Source organism: Strigops habroptila, chromosome 7 (genome assembly GCF_004027225.2).
Source record: "Strigops habroptila isolate Jane chromosome 7, bStrHab1.2.pri, whole genome shotgun sequence".
Lineage (NCBI taxonomy): Eukaryota > Metazoa > Chordata > Aves > Psittaciformes > Psittacidae > Strigops > Strigops habroptila.
This window is the reverse complement of record NC_044283.2, coordinates 570,837-593,068: the sequence shown is the minus strand read 5'-3', so window position 1 is coordinate 593,068 and position 22,232 is coordinate 570,837. Positions and strand designations below refer to the sequence as shown.

The window sequence follows — 22,232 nt, the reverse complement described above, 5'->3', positions numbered from 1 at the left end:
GAAGCAGCACAATTGTCTTCTCATCCTCTGCAGAGATAAAGCAAAGAGAAACCATGGCCCATCACCATCCTGATGCCACGGAGGGTGCTCAGTCTCTCTTCCACATGGATTTCGAGTAACCCCGTAGTAACTGGCAAGGGGAGTAGAAGTGATGAAGCAGTTAAATAACACCACAGGGAACCCGTGCACATGGGATGACACCGCCACCCATCAGTGAAGAGGAGGGTGATGGACCCCGGCCTCGTGCACGTTCTTCCCCTGACTCATCCTCCCCGGCTTGCCAAGAATGTGCTGGCCCAAATCCCACCCTCCAGAGGCCTCAGAGCAGCTCCCAGCGCCTAAAAGGGTGAGAAGAAAGCTGGAGAGGGGATGATGGTTTAGCAATGGAAGCACCTGCTTGTTCCTGGTGGGAAACATGGTCCTTGGTGGGAGCTGAACCCATGAAGTCCCTCGGAGGAACTGGCTGCTACAGAGCAAGTGTGTGCAGAAAGGTGCTTGTATGTCCTGTGCTGAAATAATCCTTGACTGATGGTGATGTGGTAAATGGCTTTAGATACCTGCCCCCCACCTGATGTCTGTGCTGTGTGTGTGCAGAGAGGGGACTTGGCTTTGGGCTCTCCATGGAGGTGGTGGAGCAGAGAGTGACAGGTTAAAGAGCTTTGTGAATTACCACAGAATGCTGGAGTGGTTTGGGGTGAAGGGACCTTAAAGCTCCTCCAGCTCCAACCTCTGCCACGGGCAGGGACACCTTCCACTAGAGCAGGTTGCTCCAAGCCCCTGTGTCCAACCTGGCCTTGAACACTGCCAGGGATGGGGCAGCCACAGCTTCTCTGGGCACCCTGTGCCAGCGCCTCAGCACCCTCACAGGGAAGAGCTTCTGCCTCAGAGCTCATCTCAGTCTCCCCTCTGGCAGGTTAAAGCCATTCCCCTTGGCCTGTCCCTACAGGCCCTTGTCCAAAGCCCCTCTCCAGGTTCCCTGGAGCCCCTTTAGGCACTGGAGCTGCTCTAAGGGCTCCCCTTCAGGAGCCTTCTCTTCTCCAGGCTGCCCCAGCCCAGCTCTCTCAGCCTGGCTCCAGAGCAGAGCTGCTCCAGCCCTCGCAGCAGCTCCGGGGCCTCCTCTGGCCTCGCTCCAGCAGCTCCACGTCCCTCTTGTGCTGCTGCCCCAGAGCTGGATCAGGGCTGCAGGGGGGGCTCCCCAGAGCGCAGCAGAGGGGCAGGATCCCCTCCCTGAGCTGCTGCTCACGCTCTGGGGGTGCAGCTCAGGACCCCACAACCCCGTCACTGCTCTGGAGCAGCAGATGCAGCACAAGGAATTCCACATGTGGAGAGCTCCATGAAGCGGCACCAGAGAGAGCTCTCTCATTGGATTTCCTCCTGTGCTCCAGGGTTAACAGAAGACAACAAATGAGAGCAGATGCACCCCTGGTGTCAACTATACAGTAAGAACATTTAATTCATGTTGATGCTGTTAAAGTCTCTCTCCAGGGGGGGATGTGATGGACAAACACAAGCCACCAGACAAGTTCTTTTTTTAGTCTCTATTGAGCTCAGATTTATACACCAGACCGAGTGTTGCTGAAAGGAAAATACAAACCAAACCATAGCAAAATACACAAAGTTCACTGGACCCTAAGTTTTATTCACCACAAGAGCTCTTCTTGCCTCTGATCACCTCGAGCTCCTCCGCTCCTGCCCAGGCTGCTTGGCCATGAATTTCTGTGGAAGTAAGGGGAGATAGTGAGAAGATATCACGTTATTCCTCAGTCCATGAGGAGATCATGCCCTAAAATCAGAGCAGGTCTCAGGAATGCAAACTTCAACCTACTTCTCACACTGCGAATGCATGATCCACACCAAAACCCACTGCAAAGTCTTGCTCCAAAGTGAAACACACACACACAGTGGCACCCAGTGGGGAAGGAGGGACATGGAGGTGATGGAGTGAGGCCAGAGGAGGCCACGGGGATGGACCAAGGGCTGGAGCAGCTCTGCTCCAGAGACAGGTTGAGAGAGCCGGGACTGTGCAGCTGGAGAAGAGAAGGTTCCTTAAGGGGAGACCTTGTCACCATGGGGCAGTGGTTAAAGGGTGGCTGCAGAGAAGATGGAGACTCCCTTTGGACAAGGAGTCCCATGGGAAAGCCGAGGGGTGATGGGCACAAGTTACTGCCGGGGAGATTCCAACCGGACACAAGAGGAAAATGTTTCCCAATGAGAACAACCAGAGACTGGAATAATCTCCCCAGGGAAGTGGTGACTCCCCAGTGCTGGGCACTGTTAAGGTTGGGCTGCACAGGGAGCTGGGCCACCCAGTCTTGTGCCTGGAAAGGTTGGAGCAGCTGATCCTGGAGCTCCCTTGCCCTGGGATTCATGGATTGCAGGATTCAGCAGGCTGGGGGGGGGCTGCCCAAAGAGCTTAGTTCTGCCTAACGTGGTGCTTGGCAACAAAACCCGGGCTGGAGGAGGAGCAACAGCGTGGCTTTGACTTCCAAGGTCTTGGCTTCTGAGCCTGGCTGAGCACCCCCCTGCTGTGGGAGGAGGGCACTGCTTGGCCTTGCCTTGCTCCGGGTTGTTATTAACAACGTCTGTGTCTGAGTTTAAAGCTAAAACCCCAGAAGTATTAACATGAGCTCCCGTTGCCACTAGGATGTTACAGCCCTTGTTAAAGCAAGAACCAGACTCCTCTCATCCCGCTGTGTCCCAGCAGCTCCAGCTTTACCTCCAGGTTCTGCCTGTGAAGTGGTGTCTTGCAGTGGTTTTTCACAGAGCTTTCATCTGCGTAGAACAACGAGCAGATCTGACAGAAGAAGCCAGCCTTGGGCACCAGGTAATCCAGGTCTGAGGAGACAGCACCCAACAGTCACAAATCAGAGCTTCAGAGCACCCAACAGTCACAAATCAGAGCTTCAGAGCACCCAACAGCCACAAATCAGAGCTTCAGAGCACCCAACAGTCACAAATCACAGCTTCAGAGCACCCAACAGTCACAAATTACAGCTTCAGAGCACCCAACAGTCACACACCACAGCTTCAGAGCACCCAACAGTCACACACCACATGGTGACGAAATGAATGACTAAAAATCACATTCCTGGAGCCAAATCTGTACGATTTGTTATTACTGGAAGGAATTCAGGTCTAGTTTATTGGTATTCAAAAAGGGAGGCTTCTAATCCGGGCTGCTCCATTACCCTGGATCAATGAAAGGAGGAGGGGAGGGAATGGATGTGAACAGAGGAACTGACCCCCCTGGATTTGAAGCTCCCTGACACCACCTCAGCACCTTCTGGCCCTTAAAGTATTGTAGATGGGTGGTGGGATGGAGCACCCCCAGCAGTTTGCTGATGACATGGAGCTGTGTGCTGTGACCCACACGTGGAGGCAGGGATGGGACCCAGAGGGAGCTGGACAGGCTGAGAGGTGGGACTGTGTGAACCCCATGGAGTTCAACCAGGCCAAGGGCAAGGTCCTGCACATGGGAGGGGACAATCCCCAGCACAAACACAGGCTGGGATGGAGCAGCTCCTGGAGCCCTTAGAGCAGCTCCAGTGCCTAAAGGGGCTCCAGGAAACCTGGAGAGGGGCTTTGGACAAGGGATGGAGGGACAGGCCAAGGGGAATGGCTTTAACCTGCCAGAGGGGAGATTGAGATGAGCTCTGAGGCAGAAGCTCTTCCCTGTGAGGGTGCTGAGGCGCTGGCACAGGGTGCCCAGAGAAGCTGTGGCTGCCCCATCCCTGGCAGTGTTCAAGGCCAGGTTGGACACAGGGGCTTGGAGCAACCTGCTCTAGTGGAAGGTGTCCCTGCCCGGGGCAGTGGTTGGAGCTGGAGGAGCTTTAAGGTCTCTTCCAACCCAAACCAGGCTGGGATCCATGTTTCTGTGAAACCCAACTGATTTGCTGTGTTTAACCCCTGTCCTGCAGGGTGTTAACACAAGCTTTCTGGAACACGACTATTACACAAGGCATTGAGCAAGAACCCACGTTTTCCTACAAACCTCTGTTACAGCTCACGTGTTATCAGCAGCTTTATGGGGAAGTATTTTAGAGGAGGATTTTGGGGGAAAAAAATATATATACACACATACAGAGCTTTCTGAAACAATGTCAACAGTTCCCTCACTTCTATACATTGAAGTTGGGAATAAACCATTGACAGGGTTAGAAGAGTAAGTACAGCACTGTGAAATATTATAACATATATATTTATATGCATAAATACATAAGCTATATATATTTATAGAGAGAAATTATCAATGTGTATTAATTATAAGTGTATTAACCTGTATTTGGAAACTATAAAGGAAAAAAGACCTTTTAACTTTGCTGCCACTATTAAGCCAACAGCAGAGACTTGTTAAACTTGGGTTGGAATTGGATGAGCCTCCAGGTCTCTTCCAACCCAACCCAGTCTGTGACTCTATGGAACATCCATTTGTAGAAGCCAAGATGAAAACACAGATTACGGGCCATGACTTTCAGGTTCAATGTGGTAATGGGGCAAAAAGGTGTTTCCAAATGGACAAGAAGCTGCTTCTCAGGGGAAGCAGCACGGAGCATGTGGTGGGTGGTTTTGGGGTTACCTTTAGGGGTACTCTGCGCCCTTGATACACCTGATGAAGGCAGTTTCTTCCTCTTAGAATCAGGTTCTTTCCCTCCTGATCCCAGGTGACCTACTGGGGGCAGAAACACACATTAAACACAGCTATTGCCTCAGTTAAAGGCACTTTATATTCAGCTGCAACAGCTCGGTGCTGCTTGACACAAACACCATTCACATGGCTTCGCTGTTGTCCACACGACTCAGCTTGGTCTGTCCAGAGAGCAGCTTTCCAGAATTCCCAGCATCGATCCTGCAGGCGGGACTGCCACATGCTGGATGAGTTTTAAGGCCAAGACCTTATCTAGAGCTCTCCCTTCATTAGGCTTCCTTAACCCTTTGCTCACTCCAGGCTAAAGATGCTCTACGTTTTCCCCTCTGGATCCTGCTTGGATCCATCCCTGTATCTCTGTGTCTGATTCCTCTCACTCACCTGTTTTAATGAAGTTGGACCCTGGAATTAAAGAGCACCAGTAATCTGCACAGTGTTAGGTAGTTTACCAAGCCTAAAGGCAAGAAAGAAATGATCTTCCCCAGTTTTAGTCACCATAAACCCCCCATGAAGACTTCATATCAACACACAGCTTGGTTTTACCTCGAAGAAAGATGCTTTGTAAAGTGCATTAATCATGATGACAAGCATCTTCTTGTCTCTTTCCCCTCTCGAACTGCAGGAGGTGCCTCACCTTTTGACTTGGAGACTGCAATGATTTCTTTCTCTGCAATCATATCTCCTTGAATTTCCATTTCTTCTGGTCCTGCAGCAGCAACGATATCCTCCTCCTCTGGTCCTGCAACAGCAACTATATCTTCATCGTCTTCACCCAGAGTTTTCTCTGGGAAAGTGTTTTCTTCTTCCTCATCCTCCTCTCCAACCTCGTCTACTGTGACGAAGTTTAGTTCCTCTTTCAGACGATTGAAGTCAGCCAGAAAATCATCTTCATCTTCGTTCACTTCATCCAAAGTCACCAGAGGGTTGTCCTCATTGTCCTCCTGGAGCTCATCAACCGTCACCAGCGCGCTAGGATCGTCGGGCACCGGAGGGGAAGCGCCATCCCTGGTGTCCTCAGCAGCCACCTCATCGTCCTCCCTGGCCACATCCTCCATGCTCAAGCCCGTCGGCTCGTTCAGAGGCAGCTCTTCCACTTCACCGATCTCATCCACAGTCACCAAGGGTTCAGCTTTCAAATCCTGCTCCTCAAAATCCAACCGTGGCATGTCCTTATGGGAACCAAGATCCTCCTGCTCGGAGATCTCATCCAAGGTAACAAGCGACTGCGGATCCTTCACTGCTTCCGAGAGAAGTTCCTCCTCCTCCATCACTTCATCCACTACAACCAGGCCCTGAGGGTCACTGAGTGCTTCTAAGGTAGCAACTGCCATGAGCGGGGCTGTCCCCTCCTCTTCCTCCCCAATCTCATCCAGAGTGACAAAGGAGAGTTCGCTCTCAGCGAGGTGAGCCATGGATCTCTTCCCTTTCCTCCTCTTGGAGCTGGGCGCGGATGAGGAGTTGGCTTTGGCACCAGCTTTTCTCTTCCCCCTCGGAGGTTTTCGCCGGGTTTTAACTGGAGACTCCACTTCCTCTACGACCTCATCCACGGTAACAAACTCATCCAGGTTAAATGGGAAGAGCTCTTCCTCCTGGGAAGCGGAAGGATGCGAATACAGCAAAGTTTAACACTCACCCAGCGACACAAACACCTCCAGCCACATCCCCGGGGTGCCTGAGCAAAAACCTACACACTGAAAGCGCTTCAAAGGGGGGGGGAAATGTCACTTGACTTCTCAAGGCCTTGAATCTCAAGAGGAAGAGTTTTCATTACCAGCATTTGTGTTGTGCAGCAGATTTAATTCAGGAAGCCAAAGTGGTTTTCAAACACACACCAGATGAATAGACGCAAATTATGTCTATTAGAAGAACTGGGCTGGTGCCATGGATACTGCTCTGTGTTTCTGCCCTCACTTGCAGGAAGACAGTGAAAATCTGAGCGTCTCCAGAGCATCTCCAGGCTGGGGGAGACTGGATGGAGCAGCCTGAGGAGAAGGACTTGGGGTGCTGGGTGAGGAGAAGCTCCCCATGACCCGGCTTCAGTGTGCGCTTGAGCCCAGAACCCCCCCGTGTGCTGGGCTGCACCCCCAGAGCGTGAGCAGCAGCTCAGGGAGGGGATCCTGCCCCTCTGCTGCGCTCTGGGGAGCCCCCCCTGCAGTCCTGATCCAGCTCTGGGGCAGCAGCACCAGAGGGACGTGGAGCTGCTGGAGCGAGGCCAGAGGAGGCCCCGGAGCTGCTGCGAGGGCTGGAGCAGCTCTGCTCTGGAGCCAGGCTGAGAGAGCTGGGCTGGGGCAGCCTGGACAAGAGAAGGCTCCTGAAGGGGAGACCTTAGAGCAGCTCCAGTGCCTAAAGGGGCTCCAGGAAACCTGGAGAGGGGCTTTGGACAAGGGATGGAGGGACAGGCCAAGGGGAATGGCTTTAACCTGCCAGAGGGGAGATTGAGATGAGCTCTGAGGCAGAAGCTCTTCCCTGTGAGGGTGCTGAGGCGCTGGCACAGGGTGCCCAGAGAAGCTGTGGCTGCCCCATCCCTGGCAGTGTTCAAGGCCAGCTTGGACACAGGGGCTTGGAGCAACCTGCTCTAGTGGAAGGTGTCCCTGCCCGGGGCAGGGGGTGGCAGATCTTTGGTTTGATCCCATAATGCTACTTCCACAAACTCATCCAGATGGATTTTTATTACTTTTATTAACTACTTTCTGCTTTTCTTCCCCAAAGCCCAAGCTATCTAAGAGGAAGGACCAGGTACCCCTTTCAGTGCAGGTTCAGCAGCTGAGCCTACAGCCTCCCAAGCTCTTCCTCAAACCACCACTGCCCCAAATCTGTACCATAACCCATCCTTGCTCTGCAGAACCCCACTGGAAATACCTCTGCATGTACATGGATGGGGATGTCCTGACTCCCTCCTGTTGGACAGAATCATTTCTAAAGAGCTGGAAGACAACAGCCTTCCTTCCTCTTCTCACAGCGTGATGACAAATAGAAATCTCATGCAGAGAGAATTAATTCTCTCTTTCTCCAAGAAATAGCATCCAAGACCCAAAAATAACTCCTTTTAGCACACATTTCTCGGATTCAGTTTCTCTTCCAAATGACTTGACTCTACAGCTTTATGCCCACAGTCTGTAACAAGAAATTCCCCAGGGATGGATGCTAAGGGCTCTTGGTACACACACATAGACACACTTTAAGACAGGCTGGACTCGAAGCCCAGCTGTGGTTATGTCCTTACCTCCTTTGGTTTTGCACTGCTGGTCGTGCCACTTTTTGAGGGTTTAGCATTGCCACCACCAGAAACCTGCAAGATCAGACAGAAGTTGCCATGAAACCAGCTCAGCCAAGCAGCCTGCCCTCAAGAGAAGAGTTACAAAGACACTCAGCTAGGGCTCTGTTCCCTTAAGGAACTTTTAAGTTGTCCAGATTGCTGCTCCTGATCCCATTCGTGGCAAATACACCACTAAGCCAAGCATCAGCGGTAGAGTCCAGGCACCAAGTCACAGGTTAACAGCCTCTTTTCAGTAACCAGGGTCTGTGCAGGGCTTGACAAAGCAAATACCAGCTCACAGAAGGACACACAGCTTATTAATTCCCATTAATCCAAGAACATAAAGTTATGACACTCAATGAAGGCTCATTCCAAAACCACCTTCCTCAACTTTTATCCAAGTAGCGTTCTCAAAGCAGTTACGTACCTGCATTGCTCACACGGCATCTAAAGGTTGGCCACCATCACGCTATTCCAGCTGGGCTGCTGGCCCACACCAGCTCCCTCATGGATTAGGGGAGGGGAACGTGCCCTCATGGGCCCAGCCTCAACGTCTGAGAGGAGCATGGAGTTAGTTACTCATGAGGCAACGGAACCGGCCTTCCTGCCCTCCTCACCTTAGTGCTGCTGTTGTCTTTCTTCATGCTGGAGGATCTACTCTCTCCCTCTTGAGTCTGTTTTGAACTAGCCCTAGATTCCACTCGGGACTCCTTCTCTTGCTGGGATGAATTCCTCCCATTGCCTCCCTTGCCATCCACAACAGAGCTTCTGTTCGCTTTAGCGCTGCTGCCATCTCCCAGGCTTGCTCTGTTGCTCTCAGGTTTGGGGGCATCCCCTTCTTTCGACGTGGTTTTCTTCTCCACCACCGCCGGGCTTTGGGGCTCAGGCTTCGAGGGGGGTTTCTGCTCCCCTCCTTTACACGAGGAAGGCTCGTTTCTCCATGCTGGAACCCTTGACTTGGCTATGTCTGGAAGAGACAGCACTGCCCTCAGGATCGTTTTAGCAGCAGAGGAACATTCCTTGACACATACAGGGGAGTTCAATGTAACAGCTTTGGGGGTTTCATCAGCTCTTGATGCTCCTGCCCCTTTATTTAGATGGGCTTTGACCAAACTTCCCTCATTCTTCTCACTGACAGCACTTGCAGCCTTCACCGTAACAGCCCCAACCTTGGCCACGGGTTGTTCCAGTTTCTTCTGCGTCTCTGCCCCAGTCTTGACCAAAAGCTTTCTGGGGTTCTCCTCCACAGCTCTTCCAGCTCTGAGTGCAGGCTCTTCTGCTTTCACCTCTCTGCCTGCTCCAGCTCCATCCAGCTTCTTCTCCACGGCTGCCCAAGCTTTAAGCACAGGTTTCTTCTCCGTTAGCAGAGCTGCAGACGTTTCAAGTTTGGGTTTCACCACATCAAACCCAGGTTTCTTTTCAGGAGCATCCAACCTGTTGGCTGTTCGTGTCACAGCAGATAACACCACCTGCACTGGTGCCAGGCCAGAGCTGGGGGGCATCACCTTGGGGACAACCACCACGGGTTCCCCTCCCGCCGGGGTCACAGCACAACCTGATGGCACATCTTCAGCCTTGCCCACATGGGACAGTTCTTCTGGTGGTTCAACAGCAGGAGAGGACAACCCTTCACCTTGCTCTTTAGCCTCCTTCTTTGGTGCGGGTACAACAGCAGGTTCAGGCAGCACTGGTTTGGTATCATCTTGAGCTGCCTCCTCTTTCTCCACGCTGGGTGGTGGTGGTGGCATCTCCTCCAACTTCACCTGGGGTGGCTCAGCACCAGCGGGTTTGATGGATGCTGCAGTAACTCCAGTGTCCACCTTCTCCACCGGCGCCTCCACCAGTCTCGCAGCAAAGTCCCTTCCTGCTCTTTCAAGGTGGGCCTCAGAGGGCTCCATGTGTCCTGCTGACACCTCTTCTTTGACATGAGAGATGGCAACGGCTCCTTTCTTTGCCACACTGGGCTCTACGGGAGGATTAGCAGCTGCTCTTTGCACCACTCCTGATCCCTCTGGATATTTTGTCAAGCCAGAGCTAAATGCATTTAAAAGAAACACAAGAAATCAAACCATGTTGGAGAATTCTACAGTTACCAGCAAGCTCTTGACGCCAATGGTGGGGGGGGTTCCTGCTGCATTTAGTGCTTGGAAATCTCCCCTCTGGGTGTTAAAATGCCTCATTTTAACCTGGAGGTGAATGCCTCATTGCGTTTATGCTTTGCTTTCATCCACCTCAAAGCCTCTGCTCCTGTGTTCCCTGCAGCCAGCTCTGACAGGAACAGCTAAACTTGAGATGCCCTGATGCAGGGCAGGCTGGGAAAGCACACACACAGTGAAAACAAAGCTTCATTCTCCCTGTTTAAGGAATTACTGGAGTTCTGTTGCGTTTGAGGACAGCAAACTCTGCAGTCACCAGCCTAGAGAACAATTCTACGTGCTGTAAAAGCCTCAAGGTTGGGGCTTTTGGTTCAGGTTCTGGGGGGAAGAATGGGTTGATTTGGGTTTAACTGCGTTAACCTCACCCAAAACATGCCCAGAGGCTGCTTTTGGGAGGCTCTGGTTGACTCCATAATCCCACCATGAGCTCCTGGGATAATAAAGCCCAGGGTGACAGCACAAGGATAGAGCTTTTCAGGGAACATCAGTTACAGCCAGTGCTTTCTTCTTCTCTGCAAGAAAGAATCCTCCACAGATGACTTGGGAAGCACTGGGATTAGAGATGTCTGTGTCCCTTTCCCTGCAGAAAACAAGTATCCCAGCACCTCACACATCCCGAGGTGGAAAAGAGCTGGAATGCCAACGCTGACAATGCCCCTAAGTGTTGAAACACAAGCAGCAAAGCCATCATCCACCAGTGCTTCACACACGGAGCTGCTGTGCTGGGGCTTCTCAGGACCTATGGGGATGAATAAAGGCTGCACGTTGGGATAAACCCTCCTGACAATAAAACCAGAGCAGAGCAGGCTGATATTTGGGTGCTATTCCCACCCAGCAGGATGCCAGTGAGGTAAAGGGAAGCCAGATCAGCTGGAACTCAGTGAGGATGAAGATGTTAAGTCCTGAAGTGGCCACATGGGGGATGAAGACACAATACATGGAGTCGATGGAAGGATGAGAACAGGCAAACTCGGTTAACAGCTCTGCTACCACCCAAACCCAAGCTCCAGGGTTTCCTCTGGACCAAGGGCACTGTCCTTCATGCTACAAAATGCAACAGAGAGAGAAGAAGGGATGTGAATCTGCACCAAAACCTCTCAAGACACCAGCTTAATGCTGGCAGAGATGTACTAGTCCTGACCTGGTGTCCAGTGGACACTCACAGCACGATTCAGACACTCCTGTCCTAGGGAAGTGGGATCCTGCAGCTTGGCCGGAGTGTGTGTGCTCCAGAACACGTTGGGAATGTCCCCCCGAGCCCGAGCAGCTCCACTCACAGTACCTGGAGCCTTAGGAAAGAAAAGCAGCCTCACTCATCCCAGTGTCTTAATCCCCAATGCGCTTCTTAAGACCTGGAATCAATCTAAACCCTCTGAGGCAGAAGCTCTTCCCTGTGAGGGTGCTGAGGCGCTGGCACAGGGTGCCCAGAGAAGCTGTGGCTGCCCCATCCCTGGCAGTGTTCAAGGCCAGGTTGGACGCAGGGGCTTGGAGCAACCTGCTCTAGTGGAAGGTGTCCCTGCCCGGGGCAGGGGCTGGAGGAGCTTTAAGGTCCTTTCCAACCCAAACCATTCCAGGATTCTATGTTAGTCTCTGAATCCTCAGGACTTTCTCCTTTCATGCCAGCACCCACCCTGTGCCTCCCAAAAAGTCCTGGCCAGCTCCATGGACAGATTCAAACCAGAGTGAAGTGGCTGAAGAAGAGCTCTGCAGAGGCAGCAACGTGCAGAGATGAAGATGATCAAGGAGCCTGAAGAAGCATCCAGGTGCTTGAAGTGACACTTAAAAGACCTGTCAAGCTTTGGGAAAGAAGTTTCATGGAGACCTTCAAGACATGTTTCCTGCACAGAAGTTAGTGCAAAGGGGAAACCAGCAGTACCTGGGCTTGGCTCCTGCACAAGACAGCCCTGCTCTAGCTGCTGTACACAGCCATTGAGATAGCAAGGGAAAGGCTTGGGATCAGCCCTGGAACCACCAGCACAGAGGCTGTGCCACAGCAGGGACACAACCTGCTTGCTACTGAGGACTGGAAGGAGCAGTGGGATGCTCCTTGAGTCTTCACCCGGCCAGGAAAAGCTTTAGCTGAGGAAAAGAGATGCCACCAAAATGCATGAGCATCCTTGACAAGAGCAGGTGAGTCCACGTGAACACATCAGCCACAAGGCTGGATGAACTCCCTGCTTGGCTGGACAACCACCGAGCTCCCAGCAGCATTCCAAGGTTTCTCAAGCTCATCTCCTCATCCTGGACAAGCAGGAGGGCAGCTCCTTCTGCTCCCCAAATTTACTACTCCTTCCCTCCCCAGAAACATGGGACAAGGTCTTTGTATCTCCATTATTAAAGATATTTTCTGCTTCTTATTAGATGTAACTACAATGAGTCAAGTCACAAAGGAGAAGAGCTGCCGCAGGCAAGGAGGCTGGGTGTAGGGATACTTGTAGGGAAAACTTGGATCGCCTGCTCCTCAACAGCCACTGCAGGATGCAGGGAAGAGGCTGGGATTCATGGAAGAGTTGCTTGTTTTGATGAATTCCAGCAGCAGCTGAAGCCTAAGGCTGGGATCAAGGAGGGTACCTGCACATCTGCCACCTGCGACTCGGAGACAGCTCCGAAACTAACAGCTTCCAACTGGATCTGAGGAGAGGTTTCCTCAAGTTAGGAATGATTTAACTCTGCTTTTATAAAGAACAGGGTTTGGAGATAGAGTAACAATCCATGACAGTAAAATGGCATCACTGGAAATGGAACTTTAGGATCATTATTGCACACTTTTGGTTTGATATAACTTAGGTAGAAATATGGATTTGAGTCACAGAAAGTGTTGGAAGTCATATTTGTTAACAAAAACTCTCATAATCATCTATCCAGGCATTAAAAAAACATAATCCAGACTCTAAAACCAACAGATATTCCACAATTAGGAATTTTACTACAAGCAAACAGTTGTAAATGGAACATACCAATCCCACCACTCCCCATGTGTAGGTTCTGATGTTAATACAGCACCTAAACATTGGTTTTGAATCAGGTCAGGGACCTGTATCACAGCATGAAGTGAATGTTAATCAGTTAAACAAGGAAGTTCCAGTTTATTTTTAGCATTTGGAAACAGAAACAGTGGAGCCAGATGCTCTGACAGAGGAAAGTGCTGGAGGACAAAAGAGAGCAAGTGCTTTTTGGTTCAATACAACAAAAACTGGGCTTACCAACACGTATATCCCAACATACTTCCCAGGACCTGGGGTAAAATCCTGGCCAAATGAGGAAAACAATAATAACTCAAGGCATTACAGAGAAAAGAGGGTTTCAGCCCATGTTCTCCCAAAGGAATCACAGACATCACAGCTCTGCGGCAACACGCGCCACGTCCCACACACAGGACACAGGAAGCTCAAAGCGGTGACAGAGGGAACAGATGATGGATCTCAGAGCAGGATTTTCACCAAGCTTAGCTAGAGATGGCTCAGAAAGTGCTTCCTCTTCCACAGGTAAGCACCAACACCACAGATACATTGACAGAAAGCTCAGACAGGGCAAAGGCATACCTGCCAAGGCTTGGCTCCTCCTGCTTCACTTCCTTCTTCACAGCTTCAGCCTGAAAGGCAAGAATCAGGGTCAGCATCTGAGACTTTCAGAAGCACCAGCACAGAACTTGTATAACCCAGCAAATAACTGAGCTCCCCATGACCCATCAGTGTGCTTGAGCCCAGTGTGCTGGGAGCACCCCCAGAGCGTGAGCAGCAGCTCAGGGAGGCGATCCTGCCCCTCTGCTGTGCTCTGGGGAGACCCCCCCTGCAGTCCTGGTCCAGCTCTGGGGCAGCAGCACCAGAGGGACGTGGAGCTGCTGGAGCGAGGCCAGAGGAGGCCCCGGAGCTGCTGCGAGGGCTGGAGCAGCTCTGCTCTGGAGCCAGGCTGAGAGAGCTGGGCTGGGGCAGCCTGGACAAGAGAAGGCTCCTGAAGGGGACACCTTAGAGCAGCTCCAGTGCCTAAAGGGGCTCCAGGAAACCTGGAGAGGGGCTTTGGCCAAGGGATGGAGGGACAGGCCAAGGGGAATGGCTTTAACCTGCCAGAGGGGAGACTGAGATGAGCTCTGAGGCAGAAGCTGTTCCCTGTGAGGGTGCTGAGGCGCTGGCACAGGGTGCCCAGAGAAGCTGTGGCTGCCCCATCCCTGCAGTGTTCAAGGCCGGGCTGGGGCTGGATGAGCTTTAAGGTCCCTTCACCCCAAACCATTCCATGAGTCTTTCCCAAGTGTCCTTCCCTGCGTTCCAGCACTCTCTCCCTGTTCAGCCAGGCTGGTCTCTTCCCTGCACACAGGGACCACCCGCTCCTTCCCCTTAAGGATTTCATTTCTGAAGAGCATCCAGCATTCCTGAACCCCTTTGTCCTTCAGTGACGCTTCCTAAGGAATTGTGCCAACCAGCACCCTAACCAGGCCAAAGGCAGCCCTCGGGAAGTGTAAGGTGGAGGTTTTGCTGACCTTCCTCCTGCCTTCTCCAAGGATGAACAATTCAATCATGTCAGGAGCGCTCTGCCCCAGACAGCCTCCAGCCCTCACATCACCCACCAGCTCTCCTCTTGAGCAGCAAACCCAGGCAGGCAGCTCCCCCAGAAGCTGATGTGCTGAACCTCAGCTCCTTTCCAAGAACACAGATTATAGCCCTGTGAGATGATGTCAGATGCATTTCTGGGTGTATCTTTTGTTAGACTGACTTGGCAGCTGAAGAAAATAGCCACATCTTCAGACTTACAAGCTTTTCTTCAAGTCTAGACCACAGAAATAAGCTCCTTTAGCACTGAAAAATGAGCTAGATGGCATTAAAGTGCTTGTGCTAAGGAATGCCTCTCAGGGATTCATTGTGGGAGCACTGTGACTCAAATCTGCTTGTTCCAGCAGTTCCCTGCATGTAGTGTAGCAACAGAATAACATGTCTTTGTCACTACAAATGTTGCATCAGGGTTCAATGCTAACAAAGGATGGCATTCACACTCTGCTTCCCAAATAGTGCTTCTTCCCAGCAGCACACAGTGGGTGACACAGGGTGCTGCTCCAGTCCAGGGGGGCTGAGCACCCTGATAGGGGCACAGTGGCAGTGGTAATGTCAGTGCTCACTTAACCCCGTCCTTGTTTTACTTCTGTAATATTGCTGATAATGTCCAAACTGAATCCTGCTGAAGATACTGGATGATCTTCAGGTCCTTTCCAACCCTAACTATCCAATGATTCTATGAAATAAGGAGAAGGAGGATGTGCAAGAGGAACACAGAACTGGCAGCAAGTGCTGGTGTTCCCATCTTTGTCAATGAGACTGTCACAGCTTCTGCACAGTCACAGAACCCCAGCCTGGTTTGGGCTGAGGGACCTTAAAGCTCCTCCAGCTCCAACCCCTGCCCCGGGCAGGGACACCTTCCACTAGAGCAGGTTGCTCCAAGCCCCTGTGTCCAACCTGGCCTTGAACACTGCCAGGGATGGGGCAGCCACAGCTTCTCTGGGCACCCTGTGCCAGCGCCTCAGCACCCTCACAGGGAAGAGCTTCTGCCTCAGAGCTCATCTCAGTCTCCCCTCTGGCAGGTTAAAGCCATTCCCCTTGGCCTGTCCCTACAGGCCCTTGTCCAAAGCCCCTCTCCAGAATCAAGAGGACTAAAGCAGATGAATCAAGCTAGATCAGATGAACTCTAAATTCACTCATCGATCCTTTTCCAACCAGTAATAAATCACTGCTTCCCTCCTTTCCTCCTTTTTCTCTTCATCCTTCATTAAGAAATACTTTCATAATGGAAAGAGTTTCCACATATGTAGGTAAAACACAGAGAAAGACAAAGGACACACAAACAGCCACCCCTACTCCCCCTCCTGTGCCACAAGGACCCAGTTCCCAGCTGTGACACAGGCTTCACTCTCCACAGTGACTGCAACCACTGCAGGAACTGCTGAGAGCAGCACCAGAAGCTGTTCTCCATGGGCAGGTGGCTCTAGTCCATAAGAACAAGGAAGTATGGAAGAGAAGGAGCCTCACCTCAGCAGCCTCTCCCTTGGGTGACAGCGTGCAGGTCAGGGTGTGCTCGCCCATGCTGTATGGGTACTGCCTCAGGAAGCTGAACATGGATCTGGCTGACTTGGGACTATCCAACTGCAGGATTGCCTAGAAGGAAAAGCAGCACAAGCTTCAGCTCACTGTTACCTCAGCTATTTCTGCACTGCAGGACAAGCCTAGTACATGGAGTTGGTACAGCATGTGATATCCAGTGTTCTTGAAGGGTTTCGCCTCCTCCACTTGAAATTCATTTGAAATGAGCAGCATTTTTGGATGGAATCCTGTTCTGGATACAGACACCACCAGACTCCTCTTCCTGAAAGGCTGAAGAGAGAAATCTCTCCATCTGGAATTATCTTTGGGACTAAATAAGGAACTCCATCACAAGCCAGTGGAGCCTGAAGCATCTACAAAGGCATCCCCAGCAGAGATAAAGATGTCATTGTCCCACTCTGCTCAGCACTGGTCAGGCCACCCCTGGAATACTGGGTTCAGGTTTGGTCCCTGCTGTACAAAGATGATGTGGAGGGGCTGGAGGGGTCCAGGGAAGGGCCACAAACATGATCCAAGGGCTGGGAAGCGTGTGAGGAAAGGCTGAGAGAGATGGGACTGTGTAGCTGGAGAAGAGAAGGCTCAGGGAGACCTTGTCACCATGGGGCAGTGGTTAAAGGGTGGCTGCAGAGAAGATGGAGACTCCCTTTGGACAAGGAGTCCCATGGGAAAGCCGAGGAGTGATGGGCACAAGTTGTTGCTGGGGAGATTCCAACCGGACACAAGAGGAAAATGTTTCCCAATGAGAACAACCAGAGACTGGAATAATCTCCCCGGGGAAGTGGTGACTCCCCAGTGCTGGACACTGTTAAGGCTGGGCTGCACAGGGAGCTGGGCATCCAGGCTAGGTCATGCTGTGCCTGGAAAGGTTGGAGCAGCTGATCCTGGAGCTCCCTTCCAACCTGGGATTTTAGGATTTTCTTGTTCAGGATGAGTGGGAAACAGTCCGAAAGTTTGTTCTCTCAAGAGCAGAACATTCTTGGCGCTGGGAGGTGACTTTACCTTGTTCTTGTTCTTCAGCACAACATAATGATCCACTTTTCCAAAGCGAAGTCCCACACAAACTACTTCGAGTTCTCTGTATCCATCATCAGGCAAGTTCCCCAGATGCACAAACTGGCTGTGAACAGTTTCACTATTCACCTAAAGAGCAGCAATGACAAAACTTGCTTTAACTTTGTAACAGCATTGAACTAGGTTAGAAAAGCCTCCCAGGAAACCCCCTTATCACTCACATCTCATGGAAAGGAGCATTCACACATATCAAACATTCCCCTTTCCACATTGACACCAGATTTAAGGTCCCTTCCAAGCCAAACCATTCTGGTTCTATCATTTTCCATTTTCTAAGCTGACTGTCAAAAGACCCAGCCGTGCTTCCCGGGAATGAAGAGCAAACCTAAAAGGATCAAGTTGTTTTATCTTACAGGAACATTGTGAGATCAGAGTCACAGAACCCCAGCCTGGTTTGGGGTGAAGGGACCTTAAAGCTCCTCCAGCTCCAACCCCTGCCCCGGGCAGGGACACCTTCCACTAGAGCAGGTTGCTCCAAGCCCCTGTGTCCAACCTGGCCTTGAACACTGCCAGGGATGGGGCAGCCACAGCTTCTCTGGGCACCCTGTGCCAGCGCCTCAGCACCCTCACAGGGAAGAGCTTCTGCCTCAGAGCTCATCTCAATCTCCCCTCTGGCAGGTTAAAGCCATTCCCCTTGGCCTGTCCCTACAGGCCCTTGTCCAAAGCCCCTCTCCAGGTTTCTTGTCAGCCCTTAGTGGAAGTGCAGTGCAGGAGGAGAGAGCCAAGAAGGGAGCCACACTACACTGAACAACCACAGAGGTGGTTTTGATCCTTAACCCATAATATCTGGCTAGAAAACACACAGGGAGAATGGGTGCTGTTACAAAGAGGCCAACACTGTGCACTGGCTGAGTTGCAGGTGCTATCAGAGCATGAAAGTACCCAAACAGAAGGAGATGGTCTCCCAGGACTCCTGTTAATATTTAATTCCTTGGGCTTTACGCATCATGGAGCTAAACTAAGTGAACATTTACTCCTGCCAGTCCCTGCCCATCCAGCCATGAAAACACAGAGCAGCATCTAATTGAAGAGAAAGCTGAGATAATATTTCAGCGTGAAGGATAGGAATTCTCATTTAAAACCATGTATTTGGATAGCAGGAGGAGTCAGACTTACCTTCGGGTCAGAATCCTTAATGAGAGCAGTGAAAAGTGCTTCCTGCAACAGAAAACAGCAAATACAGAGACATTAAGATGGGAACTGTAAAATACAGTATAAAAGTCAGCTCCAATACAAAATCCTGCTCCTTATCCAAATGCCATCCCATCTCCTGGAATTTCAACCCATTTGCTCACTTACTTCATCTCTGACACTCTGGCACTGAGGCAGCATGGTGATGCAGAGCTGGTTTCCATCCAGAGACATGGGAAAGCATGTGTAGAACTTCACCATGGAATCTGCACATTTCCTACTGATTTCAAGATATGCCTTTTGAAACAGAGAAAATGGACATTATTAAACACTTTAATCTCACATTGATGCTTCCTGAGCTACAGCAGCATGTGTGTGTGTGTTAGAAGCTGCTTCTTTAGGTGGAATTACTACTGACCACCACTCAAAATACCTTCTTATGAGATGAGAGGATCAGCACATCCCTCAGTCCCCCAAATGGCTTTGAGAGGTTGGAAACTTCCTCCACAGAAATCCCTTTCTCAGGCAGGTTTGAAATCAGGATCACACAGGAATCATCCGTCTCCTGCTGCAAGAGACAGTGAATGTTGCTGCTATTCCTTCATTCTACATCAGACCTGCTGCAGTTCTGAAGTGTGTTGGGTTTTACTACCTAAACCCACTGTTGACCCACAGTTGGGGCTTCAGACTTGTACCAGGAGATAAGGTTTAATAGTAAATAAATGTAAATTTACTTACTATTTACTTGATAATGGCAAGAAAATGAATAATAGAGCATGGACAGAGAAACCTCCAGTATAATCACTCCAGTTTCATCCCAAAGAGTTCATCTGGATGGGGCTGGGAGCAACCTGCTCTAGTGGAAGGTGTCCCTGTCCATGGCAGGGGTTGGAGCTGGAGGAGCTTTAAGGTCCCTTCCAACGCAAAGCATTCCATGATTCTATGATTCACTTTAAGTGTGGATGTATCTACCCCTTAGGGAATTCTGCACATACCTCAGGCTCCCTCCTTCACTAAACACCTATAATTATGCCACCACTTTATATCGTGACAAACCCACACATCAGACACTGCAGGAGTGGATGTGCCAAGGCTGCATCCAAGGAGCAGGAACCTGCAGCAGGACAGTGCCAAGGATCTGAGCACAAAGGAGCTTTGGGATCACCACCAACAGCCCCAGAGTGAGATGGTGGATGTCTGTGAAGCCACAACCAGCACGGGGAAACTAAACCCACTATTCCTCAAGGAGCTTAACAGGCTGGGGATGTAAATGGGAGGTTTTCATGCAGCACATGGGAATGGCACCTCTGTCCTCACAGCTTCCAGACTCACCTTTACACTGACCTGGCCTCCTGGGTCTGTGGGTTCTTCACTCTTTATTGTCATTATGGTGGCTTCTAGAATACAAGAGGTGGGAATAGTTTAGTACTTGAGGTTTCCTGACATCTACAGAGCTTTGAGAGCTTCTATCATTACATCTTAGCACCACTGCTGTTGTGAAAGGTGAACTATTCCTTCATGGAAGTTACAGTGACGAATGACATGGACTGGGTGAGGTAAATGCTTGCAGGAAGAACAGCTTTACGCAGGGATACAAAATGAATTAATATCCCTGGATTAACACACACACTCTGCTGACACTGAGACCTTATCAGTTCACAACTGAGACCTCAGAGCAGCACCAGTGCCTAAAGGGGCTCCAGGAAACCTGCAGAGGGGCTTTGGACAAGGGATGCAGGGACAGGCCAAGGGGAATGGCTTTAACCTGCCAGAGGGGAGACTGAGATGAGCTCTTGAGGCAGAAGCTCTTCCCTGTGAGGGTGCTGAGGCGCTGGCACAGGGTGCCCAGAGAAGCTGTGGCTGCCCCATCCCTGGCAGTGTTCAAGGCCAGGTTGGACACAGGGGCTTGGAGCAACCTGCTCTAGTGGAAGGTGTCCCTGCCCATGGCAGGGGTTGGGGCTGGAGGAGCTTTAAGGTCCCTTCACCTCAAACCAGTCTGATCCTGTGAAACACAGTAACATCAACCATATGGGACAGGAAGCACAGCTAAAGTAGAATCATTTTGACTGTAAAATATTTGTCTCTATCTCTGACAGGTTCAGAAACTACAACCTTGCCCTATCTCCACTGTCACAGAGTAAGTGAGAACTAACACACACTATGTGTAAAGCACAGTCTGTCATGAATCAGTTATAAAACATGGGGAAAACAGCATCTACAGAACCAGCTCCAGGCGGCAATGGGCAGCAATGAGCATCAGTGAGGGAGCTGCAAACAGGAGCTGCAGAAAGCCTGAACCCTTTGGCTCTGAGGAGCTGTAAATACAAGTCCCCTTGTCGCACTGAAAAGCTCAAGGTGAAAACATCATGTCTGCTGAAAGGTGAAAGCCACCTCAGCCAACACATGAGCTGCTGGTTCGTGGTCCAGCCAGTGACCCTTTATGAATAGATGTTTCCTGACACCCTGTGCCATTCGAGTTTCCTGGCCTCAGGAGCATTCCCATTTAGCTCACAAGATCAGGGAGCTTTAGGACAGACTAAAACCCTGCCCATGTGCAACTTACCTTGACCAATTAAAGCTTTATTTAACTCATTCAAGTCCACTGCTGCCTCCTGAGGCATTGGGGAGACTTTCTCTACGAAATAAATGAAGAGGACATCACCATGTGAAACCTCCCATCACTTACAGCAAGCAGAGTAAGTCAAAACCAGCACATGAGCTCAGAGTTACCCAGCAGAGCTGCAGGATTGGTGGCTCCTTGGGCCTGGGTCTCTGCTGCCTTCCCAGCCTCTGGATCTCTGTCCCCTTCTGTGATGTTCTGTGGCTCTGACAGCTTTGTCTCCTCAGCTTCCATTTCAGCTTCCGTCGGGATCTGAACATCTTCATCTAGAGATTTGGCTGGTGGGTTACAGCAGGAAGAAGCATCAGAAAGGTGCTTTTCCCTGTCTAACATCTCTTGTGGCCAGTACAGTGAAAGGTGGGAGAAGCACAGGCTAGAACTCAAATACTTGCTCTGGAAAGGGGACAGGGATAGGGAGATGGAAAAGCACCAGCTCATGGTTTCCTAACAAAGAGCAAGAGTTCTCACTTCCCTTACCTGCAGTGTTTGAAGTTTTCTTGATTTTACTCTCTCCTGTCAATGCTGATTTCTTAGTCTTCTCTTTTTTACCTACATAAAATAACCAAGTGTAAGAAGAAATGCTTATTACAGATTTACTTACAAAGAATATAAAAATACACACAAAACCAGTTTAAACTGCAGCAATTCAAGTGGTACTTTTACAACTGACTTTGGCCAAGGGATGTAGGGACAGGCCAAGGGGAATGGCTTTAACCTGCCAGAGGGGAGATTGAGATGAGCTCTGAGGCAGAAGCTCTTCCCTGTGAGGGTGCTGAGGCGCTGGCACAGGGTGCCCAGAGAAGCTGTGGCTGCCCCATCCCTGGCAGTGTTCAAGGCCAGGTTGGACACAGGGGCTTGGAGCAACCTGCTCTAGTGGAAGGTGTCCCTGCCCGGGGCAGGGGCTGGAGCTGGAGGAGCTTTAAGGTCCCTCCAACCCAAACCAGTTTTGGACCATACCAGGAACAGAAGACACTGAGGAGCACTGCCCTCACTGTGGGAGAGGGTGCTGAATACACTGAAGTCAACTTGAGGAATTACTTATTTCTGGAGCCCACGTTGCCACAATCATCTCCCAATGGTTGGGGCAAACGTAAAATTAGAGCATAAGCTCAGGGCAAGGTGAGGTTTTGTTGCTGCTGGAGGGTTGGGGTTTGAGGTGTTTTCTAAAGAGAGGACAACGAGGTGGAATGAAAAGGACAATATTTGAAAGCATGAACCAGGCATTTTCCAGCAGCTGCTGGACTTGTTCAGTCCCTGTGATGAAAATCAC

At 50.9% G+C, this 22,232-nt stretch overlaps 1 protein-coding gene across 2 annotated transcripts in view; it reads right to left on the bottom strand.

Annotated features, from left to right (window-relative positions):
• Positions 1 to 1,428: 1,428 nt before the first annotated feature.
• The window catches only part of ZNF638 (zinc finger protein 638), a 54,137-nt gene continuing 33,333 nt past the window's right edge, over positions 1,429 to 22,232 (bottom strand). For both annotated transcript variants that reach the window (XM_030492312.1, XM_030492313.1), the window contains exons 11-26: positions 21,440 to 21,511; positions 21,073 to 21,240; positions 20,906 to 20,977; positions 19,675 to 19,739; positions 18,776 to 18,910; positions 18,511 to 18,639; positions 18,328 to 18,369; positions 17,140 to 17,280; positions 16,069 to 16,194; positions 13,600 to 13,649; positions 8,519 to 9,935; positions 7,869 to 7,934; positions 5,280 to 6,234; positions 4,577 to 4,669; positions 2,717 to 2,835; positions 1,429 to 1,716 (exon numbers count right to left, since the gene is read on the bottom strand). In XM_030492312.1, the coding sequence (XP_030348172.1) occupies positions 1,669 to 1,716; positions 2,717 to 2,835; positions 4,577 to 4,669; positions 5,280 to 6,234; positions 7,869 to 7,934; positions 8,519 to 9,935; positions 13,600 to 13,649; positions 16,069 to 16,194; positions 17,140 to 17,280; positions 18,328 to 18,369; positions 18,511 to 18,639; positions 18,776 to 18,910; positions 19,675 to 19,739; positions 20,906 to 20,977; positions 21,073 to 21,240; positions 21,440 to 21,511 (3,698 nt within the window). In that variant the 3' untranslated portion in view covers positions 1,429 to 1,668. The remainder of the gene's footprint in view (positions 1,717 to 2,716; positions 2,836 to 4,576; positions 4,670 to 5,279; positions 6,235 to 7,868; positions 7,935 to 8,518; positions 9,936 to 13,599; positions 13,650 to 16,068; positions 16,195 to 17,139; positions 17,281 to 18,327; positions 18,370 to 18,510; positions 18,640 to 18,775; positions 18,911 to 19,674; positions 19,740 to 20,905; positions 20,978 to 21,072; positions 21,241 to 21,439; positions 21,512 to 22,232) is intronic.